The sequence below is a fragment of the Chlamydomonas reinhardtii genome, chromosome 7, assembly GCF_000002595.2.
Source record: "Chlamydomonas reinhardtii strain CC-503 cw92 mt+ chromosome 7, whole genome shotgun sequence".
NCBI lineage: Eukaryota > Viridiplantae > Chlorophyta > Chlorophyceae > Chlamydomonadales > Chlamydomonadaceae > Chlamydomonas > Chlamydomonas reinhardtii.
Window position 1 is genome coordinate 5,972,276 of NC_057010.1, and position 11,062 is coordinate 5,983,337.

Here is an 11,062-nt window from a genome sequence, read left to right on the forward strand (position 1 = left end):
GCCGGTGCCGGTGCCGGTGCTGGTGCCGGTGCCGGTGCTGGTCGGGTTGCGGGTGCCGGAGGTGCCGGTGCCGGTGCCGATGCCGGTTCCGGTGCCGGTTTCGGTGCTGGTCGGGTTGCGGGTGCCGGAGGTGCCGGTGCGGGTGCTGGTGCTGTTTCGGTGGCCGACGGTTGTTGCAGGCTAGGCGGTGCGGCAGCAACTGCCGCTACACCTCTTCCTGCCTGTGGCGCCTTGGTAGCATCATCCGCAACCGATGACAAACCCGGGGATGGTTGCAAATGGCTTGCATGTCCGTCTGCTTCAGCCTTCAGGGTGAGGCTCAAACCGTGTGGCGGGGACTCGAGCGGAGACGGCTGAGCGACTGATGAGATGGGTTTTGGCGCTAATGCTGCAGCTTCCAGCATAGGTGCTCGCACAGGGCCAACAACGTGCATGGAAGGCTCCTGTTTCAGCTGAACCCCGTCATCAGGCGTTTGAGAGTGCGCGTCGGCTGCGCCGCGCAGGATAAGTGACATCCACACAGGCTTTGCAGTGATCGCCTTCATGCAATCATGATCATTCATTGATGCGATAATTTATTTCATGCGGAACGCAATGCGGGTGGCAAACATGACCAGGGTCATCCTCGCACTTAAACTTGAACTTGAAGTCGTGTGCATAAACGTTTGGTGCTCAAGTGATTTAATGATAGAAAGTAGGTCTCGTAGAATGATAGCCGTTATAAGGGCTGTGGTAACACCGTGCAGGGAGTTGGTGAGGGCGCCGTCGGAATCTGGATCCGGTCTTCAGCTCGAGGCGAGGCTCCGAGCCTATGAGCAATGCAGTGTCGTGACTCGTGAGCGGTGCACCTTTCTAGAACAACTGGCTGCGGTGGCGTCCGCAGCAGCGTGGAGTGCGCGGGCTTGGGTGTTCCTGGCTGCCACCAAGCAAGCCGTCAAGGGCTGCGCACACGCTTTTCCACGATTTCCACGGCGTCATGCCAGTGAAGACAGCTCATGTGACGCGGATACAACCTTCTGCAAATTTTCTAGCCGTTCAGATGTTGCGCTTCGGAGCATACGCTCACCGGTCTCATCTTGATGGGGAGGTTGGCGCGGGCCCATCGGCACAGCCAGCTACGCCAACCGCTTCCCCGCTTGCTCGCAGCCTCGCACTGCACCATACACGCCGCACGGCCGCAGCTACGTTGCGCGACTTCGCCCTGTACGTGCCCTGTTGCGGCGCAACAGCGGCTGTGAGCCCAGCCTCAGCCGCGGATGACACAGCAGGACGCGGAGCAAAGGACCTTGATCCGGAAAGTCGCTACATGGCTGGCCAGCCCAGTCTACCACGGGCTGAGCGCATGATCACTGCTTGACAGCCCACACCCCCACAGCACTGCTATAAGCAAAGCGCTGAATGAGTCACAGCCTTCCGTGAGTAACAAAGCTCTCCAGTTACAGCGCTGCCTAACCCGATGTCCCAATCACACTGCCCCACACATCAAGCGCCACGGACCTGTCATTCCTGCTCTCACCGGCCCACCTCCTCCTCCGGCATCTCCCAGTCGCCCGCCGCGCTCTCCTGCATCAACCCCAGCACCGCACTCTCCAGCACAAAGTCCGCAAACGCACGCCACTCCGGCGCCACCAGCACTCGCGCCAGTTCGGTGTCCGCAGCCAGCTCGTCCTCGAGCGCCGGCGGCTCCGTCGCCGCCTGCGCCGCTGCCGCCGGTATGGCGAATGCCGCGCCCTGCGAAGGCTTCGGCGGTGTCCGCGGCGGAGTGGACGGCGCCGGCCTCAACGCCAGCGCTGGTTGCGAAGGCGCCATGCCGCCCACTGCGGAGACCAGACGCGGCGTGGCTGCCTCCACGACAGGAGCCTTTCCAGTTGGCGACGCCCCTGGCGAGGATGCTGCTGACGAGGAAGAAGATGAGGAAGAGGAACTGCTGCTGCTGCTGCTGCTACTGCTGCTACTGCTGCTGGCCTCATGCTTGGGGCCCAACATTGCCGCTGCGCGGGCGGCCACCGCCTCAGCCTCAGCCGCGGCCTTGGTGGCCGCCTCAGCCGCAGCGCGCGCCTCTGCCTCTGCCCGCGCCGCTTCCGCAGCCGCCCGGACCGCGGGGTCGTAACAGGGCGGCGGCGTGGCCCGCACCTCAGCAAAGCTGGGCACCTCGTGCTCTGGCAGGAACGCCACGGCCCGCACGACGTCCGCGTCTTCCATCAGCTCTGCAAACAAGCCCGCCAGCACCTCACGGGCCGACACCAGGGCGTCGTACTCGATGTCGCCACCGCGTGGCGGCGCTGGCGGCAGCGCCGGCGGTGCCAGCTCGCTGGCGGCGGCGGCGGCAGAGCCGCCGGGGTCTACAGGCTGTGGCGAGCCCATGCCGCCGCCGGCCGCGCGGACCGCTGCCGCGGCATTGACGGCGGCGTCGCTAGTGGCGAAGTCGTCGTCAGGCGTGGCGGAGTCTGGGTCCGGTGCGCCGCTGATGCTCGGTGGCGATGGCATCGGGCCGCCTGTCGGCTGCTGGTCGCCGGAGAAGGTCACCTCCATGACCTCAGCCGTGCCGGAGCCGGGAGCGGGTCCGGCGTGGCGCGGGTGGTGGTGGTGGTGGTGCGCCGCCGCTGTCATGGACGGCGTGCCAGGTCGGGAGTCGGAGTCGCCGTCGCCGCCTGGCGCCCCACCAGCCCCTCCGGCGTGCTGCAGGCTGAGGCTGAGGTCCAGGCCTACCGTTGGCGGCCCCACCACAGTCTCCTCCATGCCCAGGCCCGGCTCCAGGCTCGGCCACGAATCCGCCATGCCGCCACGCGGCGAGTAGCCGCCCGGGTCGCCGCCAGACGGCGCCACCGACGCCTCCCCGCCCTGGCTTCCACCACTGCCGTAGCCGCCACCATATCCGCCAACACCATAGCCACCACCGCCCTGGGAGCTGGGTTGCGCAGACACCGCGGGCGTGGACCGCCCCTCCTCCTCCCAGAAGGGCACCATGGCCGGCGGCACCCAGGCCGCGCCCGCCACCACCGCCGCGCGCGCCGCGGCGCGCTCGTGCGGCGGCACGTACCGCAGCGCGCCGAGCTGCCGCTCGTCCAGGATGCGGCCGCGCAGCGTCACGCTGATGGACTGCGGCTCCGGCCAGGAGGGCGGCCGCGTGGCGTCCGCCAGCCGCCTCGTGCGCGCCTCCATGGTGGCGGTGAAGGCGGCGTTCAGCGGCTCGATGCGCGTGCGCACCGCCGTCGTCATGTACTGGTGCACCGGCAGCCGACTGCGCAGGCGGCTGGCGCGCTGCGCCGCCGCCACAGCCGGCGGCGGCGCCGGCGGCCCGCGCACCGGCGCCTCCGCAATCACCTCCTCCACCTGCTCCACGAACGGCAGCTCCGCCGCGACGGCGGCGGCGCCTGCGGCAGCGGCTGCCGCCGCCGCCGCCTCGGCCTCCGCCACCGCATCATCGTCGATGCGCACGTGGCAGCGCACCTCGCCCTCGAACACCTGCGGCGTGACGCCGGCGTGCAGCGACACGCGGCACACCAGCCGCTCGCCCGGCTCCAGGCTGCCGGCGGCCGGGCTGATGGCCAGGGCGCCCTGCAGCGGCCGGCCCGCCAGCAGCTGCAGCTGTGAGGCGGGCAGCAGCGAGCCGCCGCCCAGCCCCATCATGGCGCTGGCTGCGGCGGCGCGCTGCGTGGCGGCCAGGCCGGGCGGCGGCGGCGGCGCCAAGCAGCCCAGGTCCCAGTCGAAGGCCAGCGGGTAGCGCGACTTGTTGGTGAGCACGATGATGCGCCGCGTCAGGCCCTGTGGATGTGGGTATGGGGCGGAAGGTTGAACCGAAGACCGGTGGGGGCAGTCAGCGGAGCGCAGTCGAATGTACAGATGGCATAGCCCCAAGCACCCGCGTCAGCAGCCCGGCACTCACTCGCACAGGGGTGACGCCCAGCGACACCAGGTCGTGGTCCACCAGCGCCAGCCGCCCCGCCATGCCCGCACTGGGTGCCGAGCTCAGCCCGCGCCAAGTGATCCAGTCCCGGTCCGCCGCCGCGGCCGCGCGTGCCGCCTCTGCCTCCGCGTCGCCGCCCACCGAATCCAGCGCTGCTGCGGGCGTGTCGTCGTCTTCGGCGGCGGTGGTGGGGGCTGCGGGCGAGGTGGCGGCGCCGGGGCCAATGAGCTGCACGGCGGCGGCGCCGTGCGGCGGCGCGGGCGGCGGCGCGAAGCCGCGGCCCAGCAGCTCGATGACCTCAATGCCGCCGTCACCCAGCAGCACCGGCACCTCGACCCGGTACTCCTTGGCCTGCGTGGGCGATGCGATTGGCGGAAGCAGAGGCTTGTGTAATTGCGATGTCGACACACGAACAACACACGGAACAATAGGCGGAAGGAGCTATACTCAGCAAGTAAGAGGAGCAAAGCCTCTTGCCAACCAATGCCTTCAAAACCAGGCAAGGCAATCCAGCCTTCCCACCTCCAGCGGCGAGAAGCGCCAGTTGATGGCCGCCACGCCGCCCTCCTCGATGTCGCCCTCCTCCGGCCCCACCAGCTCCAGCACCGGGTGCCCCCAGCTCGCCTCCGCCAGCGCCGCCAGCGGCGCCGTGTCCAGCCGCCAGTGCAGCGGCGCCGGGCCGCCGTTGCGCAGCACGTACATCTGCAGCGGCGGCGCGCGCTCGCCCAGCGCCACGGGCTCCAGCCGGAACGTCCGCAGCGGCGGCGGCAGCGCCAGCAGCTGCAGCGGCTCGGGCGTGGTTACGGCCTGCAGCTGCAGCCGCAGCCGCTTGCCATCCGTGATATGCAGAAACACGGGCAGCTCGAAGGAGCCCTCCACGGAGGGCCGGAACTCGATGGTCACGGTGCAGCGCGCGCCCGGCTCTAGCTCGCCGCTGCGCGGCCGCATCTCAAACAGCTTGTACTCGGCGATGAGGTCGCGCATGCGCTCGCCCTCGGTGCGCGGGCGGCCGGGCTCCACCCAGTTCTCCAGCTCCACACCATCGGGGTCGTCGAAGGAGTGCAGCTGCCAGGAGGCGGGCAGCGGCGTGGGGTTGGAGATCTCTACGTGCACCACACGCGGCCGGCCGCCCAGGCCGTGCGTGCCGAACTCCATGAGGAAGGGGCGCATGGCGGCGCTGGCGGCCTCGGTGGTGAGCGCTCCGCGGTCCTGCGCGGCCCGCAGGCGCAGCTCCGTGGCGGTGACCTCGGTGCGCAGGTGGTGGTTGAGGTCGTTGAGGCCCAGCAGCTGCCACAGCAGCTGCTTCGGCAGCCCCTCGCAGTACACGTCCGTCACCTCCAGCGTGGGGAAGGTGGTGCTGGCAGTCAGCGGCGCAATGACCGGCGGAGGCAGCGGCGCAGCCGCGGCCGCGGCGGCGGCGGCCGCCGCCGCGGCAGCTTCGCTGCCGGCGTCCAGAGGGCGCGGGCCGGCGCCGCCTGACGGCGGGCGGTTGGGCCCAGTGAGCAGCGGCGCCACTGTGCTGCTGCGGCAGCGCACCTGCAGGCTGTAGCGCTTGCGGTAGCGCGGGAACAGCGTCACCATCACCGTTTTGGACGCGCGCGCCGGCAGCGCGCCCTCGGGCTCGTCCACCCAGCACTCCAGCGCCGCGCCACCCGCGCCGCCCGCGCCTCCACCCACGCCGCCCTCCGCCGCACTGTCCAGCCCCGCCGTGAAGTCCACGAGCGTGGCGTCGCCCGCCGGCGGCTGGTCGTCCTCTGCCGGGCCAACCTCCAGGCTGTAGCGTAACACGCCGTCGCTGCAGTTCTGCAGCAGCAGCGGCCGCCGCACCGGGTGCCCCACCCGCAGGTCGCCCAGCTCCAGCGACGGCGGTTCCAGCGCCACCGCGCCCTGCGTGCCCTCACCCACCAGGCTCAGCAGCACTGCGTCCGCCGCCTCCTCCTCGCCCATGCCCGCCAGCGCCGCCGTCGCGCCCGCGCCCTCGTACCACTCGATCCCCGTCGCCAGCCCGGCGCCGGGAAACAGGCTGGCGGCGGAGGCGGTGGCGCCGGCTGCATTGCCATTCGCCGCTTCCGGTGGCGACATAACCAGGCAGGCCGCGCGCGCCTCGTACAGCTTCTGCGCCGCCGGCGTGAAGGACCACTGCAGCTGCACTGACTCGTTACCGCGCAGCGCGCCGGCGGCGGGCGAGACCGTTACCAGGCCCTGCAGCCGCGCCGGCAGGCGCCAGCGGAAGGCCACGGGCACGCGGCTGGGGTTGTGCAGCGTCACGGCGCGCTGGCTGGAGGCGCCCACGCAAGTGGGCCGGAAGTAGAGCGTGGAGGAGGGCAGGTCGGTGGTCAGGCGCGGCGTGTGCGCCGCGCCGCGCAGCGACACCGACACCGCGTTCGACGCCACGCCGTTGAAGGTGACCAGCGCGTTGGCGGCGGCGGGCCGCGTGTCGGTGGGCGCGAAGCGCAGCGCCACCAGCACGTGGCCCTGCGGCGGCACCACGCCCGCCGCCGGCTTGGCGGAGAACAGCGGGCCCAGCGCGGCGCCCGCGGCGCCAAAGGAGAAGGCGACGGGCGTGTCGCCGCTGTTGGCGATGAGCAGCGTCTGGTGCACGCGCTCGCCGGGGCGGCAGGGCGGGAAGGCCACGGCCCGGCTGGACAGCTCCACCTTGGGCCCGAACTCGGGGTTGGAGTGCAGGAAGGTGTTGCCGGTGGCGCGCAGCGGCACGCACCAGGCCGGCAGCACCTGGTGCTCCGCCACCAGTCGGAAGTTGCGCTGGCTCTTGGTGTGCGCCACCAGCGCCAGCTGCTGGCTGAAGAACGCGGCGTCGCGCGGCGGCCGGAACGCCACCTTGAACGTGGCCTGGCCGTAGGGCCGCATGTCGGCGGACTCGGGGAACACCTGAGGGCGAGAGCGGCATAGAAACAGAGAGTATGAGAAGGCAATGAAGGGCCGCGGCATGTAGGGGGCAACAGAGCAGGTCGCCAAGATGCAAGTGCGCACACATAGGAAGGCGTGTGCATGCTTTGTAGTGTGCTATGCTCTGTGGCCTTGCCCCACCTCCATCCTACCTGGAACACGCGCTGCGGCGCGTCGCCGGGCGCCGCGCCCGGGTCGGCCCATTCGGGCACCAGCACGAAGGCCGTCAGCTTGGCGGGGGTGTGGTTGGTGACGGTCACGGAGCGGTACTCGGATGCGCTCAGGCGCGAGCAGCTGCCAAAGTCCAGCGCGTCGCTGTCCACCGTCAGCGCCGCAGCCGGGTCCTGGCCGCCGAACAGCAGCGACCAGCCGTCGGGGCCAAGCAGCTTGGACGCGGCGCCCTCCCCGCCCTCCGCCGCGTCACCCAGCGGCGGCAACAGGCTGCCAAAACCACCGCCCGCCAACAGCGGCCCTGCGCCGCCCTCGCTGGCGCCATCCAGCCCGCCGGCGCCCGTGGCCGCGGAGGGCGGCTTGGAGTCCAGCTGTGACTCCTCCACGGCCGGGCCGCCCGACAGCACGCGCGCCATGTAGCGCTCCACGTGGCGCTGGCTCAGCGGCGGCGGCCGGCTCTTGTCGGTGTAGGCGGTGGCCACCAGGTCCACACCCTGCGGCTCGGCGTCCTTGAGCAGCAGCGTCACGCGGCGCCACAGGTTGGCGGCCAGGCCGGCCATGGGCCGGAACGTGATGGTCACGTGCGCGGTGCTGTCGGGGGCCAGCACGCCGCGTGTGCGGGAGATGGCGAACACGTCCAGCGGGTCGACCTGGAAGTCGTACGGCACGGGCACGGCGGAGTGGTTGCGGATGTACAGCACGCGCGAGGCGGTGGCGCCGGCGGCCACGTTGCCAAAGTTGAAGGCGCGCGTGGAGAGCGTCACGAGCGGCGCCACCGCGGTGCCGCGCAGGTTGAGCGCCACGCGGTTGCCGCCGGCGGTGCCGATGTGGAAGGTCTCGCTGCTGAATGTGCCGGTGGCGCGGGGCGTGTAGGACAGCTTGAGCATGCTGTACTCCTCCGGGCCCAGCGTGCCCCTGCGAACGTGGGGGCATTCACAAAGGTACCAGGCCATTTAGGCATTCCACGGTTCCGCATTCCGGCTGCGCGTCAGGTCCCACTGCACAACCCATAGCAACGCACGCGATTCCAGCCTGCACTCCTTCACGGCAGCTCGCCATCCAGGTCCCGTTCAACTCCACCGGCCTGCACACACCCAAACCCACACCCACACCCACACGCACACACCACCACCCCCCCCCACACACACACACGCGCGCGCGCGCACCTGGCTGGCCCCACGGTGAACACGCCGTCGTCGGGCCCCGCCTCGTCGTGCGTGACCGCGAAGTGCGCGGGCACCACGCTGTGGTTGCCGAACCGCACCAGCCGCTCCACACGCTGCCCCACCACTACCGCCCCGAAGTCCACGCCCGCCTGCTCCACCGACAGGTACGGAAACTTGCCGATGCCGGAGATCTGCAAGTCGTGCGAAGATGCAAAGCTCTGGTAAGCATAGACTGAATGATGCAAAAGAAGCAAGGATGAAGACGAGCGTGTAGTCCTGTCCACCGCCCCTAGCCCGCGAGGCATGCCCCTGGCCGCGTCCTGCTGCCAGCATAGCATGTAGGCGCGCCCTGGCCCCACGCCCCCACCTTGCAGATGGCCGCTGCGCCCGACTCCAGCTGGCAGGCCGCGCTGGCTGTGTAGGAGCAGGCCTCCGGGGGCGTAAAGGAGGCGGTGAAGGCCACCACCTCGCCAGGCGCCAGGCTGGCGAACAGCGGCGAGATGGAGAACGGCGCGTCCAGCTTCCACAGCACGTCAACCTGCGGCGCGCCCACATGGATAAGCATTTGCCCTGGTGCATTGCAGCAACAAGGAGAAGCAAGACGCCTTTTTACGGGCACCGGAGTGACAGGTCGGACGTCGCATTTCATGGCATGTATTTTGCCCGGCTACTTTGCATCCCACGCACCCGCACGTCTCCTGTGTTGCGGACGGGCAGCTGCGCCGTCACCGTCTCCTTTGTAGGCGTGAAGCCAAAGTCCAGCGCCGGCGGCACCTGAGGCATACAACATGCGCATTAGGCCTTGTAAGCTCAGGCTTGCCTTCTCACACGATAGCGCTAAGCTTCACAGCCAGTGCATGGGGCCACCACCCCTGGCCAACGCCGGCACTACTCCTGAGGCTGCGTCTGCCAACCCATCCACCCGCCCTCCATTACCCAGCAGCCATTGTGAAAAGCCCATGCCACCACCGCAAACACCTAGCCCCTTTAACCGCCCCTCCCCCAGAGCGCCGCACCTCGATGTGAGTCACAGGCGTGTAGGCGTGCACGGGCACCAGGCAGGACACGTTCCCCACGAACAGCTCCACATTGTCGCTGTAGTGCTGCTGCTTGAGCGGCCGGAACACCACCTTGAGCGGCTGGCTCATGCCTGGCCGCAGCTTGAAGGGCTCCGGGAAGTCCATGCCGAAGGCTTTGCTGGTGGGCTGCTTGAAGCGAATCTTAAGCACGGACGTGCTCACGTTCTTCAGCACCAGCTGCTTCACATACTCCGTCCCTGGGTTCCAGTGCCGCCACTCCAGCTGCTCCGGGCAGTCAAGCCCAAACCTGCGGCATGAGAACCAGTACCCGAGCTTGTTAGACACTGCCCCCGCTGCTGCTGCTGCTGCTGCTGCTGCTGCCAGCAGCAGAGCACGAAGGCTGCCCCGGGACGACGACATGGATGGTGCTGCCTTCCCAGACCGCGGCAAGTCCACATGCCCCCGCATTGCACGCCAATTCACATCTGGCACTCAAGCGAACTGTTTCATATACACTAGGAGACAAGCAAGTTGGTATGTGCGACGATGACCGCGGGCCTGTTTACGTGCTTTGTACCCAAAGCTAACGTGATTATCCAGATAACCAAACATCGACAACTCACATTTGCTTTCGCTGCTCCCGTGACAGAACGCCATACGCCATCGTGCCCCCGGGGGCAGTGCCCTGGTCCGCGCCGTTGGACGCTGGCATTCTTGTTATGCTTTACCTAATGTTAACAGTTGATGTCACTTTCCAGTTCTATAGGTGCTACAAGTCCTGTGGAAAATGCGCTGGTCTAGAACACCAGCGAAAGCGTTTTACCATGTTCTGTGCGTTGTTTCGTAAAGTCCACACAATTCATATAGAAAATATGTTATGTGGGCTTGAGTTGAGCGTATGTCAAAGTCCCTCGAAGGTCTCGGCGATTGCAATACTTGGGCTCCTCAGCGCCTGAATGAATGCTAAGTCATTCTTTATAGATAAAACCATATCTTCTGTTGCGTTATCAGCGTGCGGGTGGTATGCCATTTTGGAAGGCACGCTCGAAATACCCACACGCTGGGCAGTTCGAGCCCCAACTCGCTGTCGTTCCACGACCATAAACCACTGCAAGCAACTAAACACTATCTTATATGCTACCATGGCGGATGTTAATGCCGATCACCGGAGGCTTGGACCAGGGCAGACTGCCCTGGCTTGGACTGCTAAGATCGCCAATGCCGTGACAACCGGAAAGGATGCGGTTACCTCGCCAACCCTCCGGCATTCCCCAAGGCCGTTTGCATGATGGCAGTGGGAAGGGCGCCTGTTAATTTGATATGTGGTTAGATTGCGTAAGTTGGAGGCAAAGGGCGCAGCGCGGGCAGCATGCGCCGTGCCGGCCGCTGGCAAACAGCGAGGGCGCTGCAAAGCACCCTTGCACCAGGGCCTACCCCGCGTGCAGAAGGGCCGCCTCCAGGCTTGCTTGCTGCCAACCGTGATCGCGGTGCACGCAGTGCTTTCGCCGCGGGACTTTACTAGCGATGCAGTATGCATTGCAGCAGCGTGTACAGGAGGATGATGAGCTGCCGGCAAAGGGGCAGTCCTGTGGTCAGAAGAAGGTTGCGGGTGCGACTGGGCAGACGCACTTCAATGAGCGAATGACGCATTTTCAACTGCGCGCAAAGGGTTCGACTGGGTATGCTTGGGAGGATTGTGCTGTCGCAGCACTACAGCGGGCCGCCGTGGGAAGCGGCGGCGCGACCAGGGGAGGCGAAGCCAGCCAGGCTGCCAGCGCAATCATCGGTGAAGACGTGAAGTTACCGTGAACCATGCTGTGAACCCACTTTCGACTCTTGCCCTGACCCGCCTTATGGGATTTGTGGACCGGGGTTACGATTTAGCCGTCGCA

At 67.7% G+C, this 11,062-nt stretch overlaps 1 protein-coding gene across 1 annotated transcript; it reads right to left on the reverse strand.

The window, feature by feature from the left end:
• Positions 1-231: 231 nt before the first annotated feature.
• Positions 232-10,127, reverse strand: CHLRE_07g354551v5 (uncharacterized protein). Its single transcript, XM_043064627.1, has 9 exons — positions 9,794-10,127; positions 9,168-9,477; positions 8,839-8,925; positions 8,519-8,689; positions 8,152-8,342; positions 6,967-7,900; positions 4,430-6,796; positions 3,887-4,258; positions 232-3,765 (listed from the first exon to the last, which is right to left on the reverse strand). Exons 1-9 carry the CDS (start codon positions 9,880-9,882, stop codon positions 1,513-1,515), a joined length of 6,774 nt encoding a protein of 2,257 aa, XP_042923195.1. The 5' UTR covers positions 9,883-10,127; the 3' UTR covers positions 232-1,512.
• Positions 10,128-11,062: the final 935 nt, after the last annotated feature.

Coding starts and splice junctions, on each gene's coding strand:
- CHLRE_07g354551v5 (XM_043064627.1), bottom strand. CDS start 9,882: ATGCCAGCGTCCAACGGCGCGGACCAGGGCACTGCCCCCGGGGGCACG. Junction 8,926..9,167: donor CGCCTGTGACTCACATCGAG/GTGCGGCGCTCT, acceptor TGTATGCCTCAG/GTGCCGCCGGCGCTGGACTT. Junction 3,766..3,886: donor TGGGCGTCACCCCTGTGCGA/GTGAGTGCCGGG, acceptor CCACATCCACAG/GGCCTGACGCGGCGCATCAT.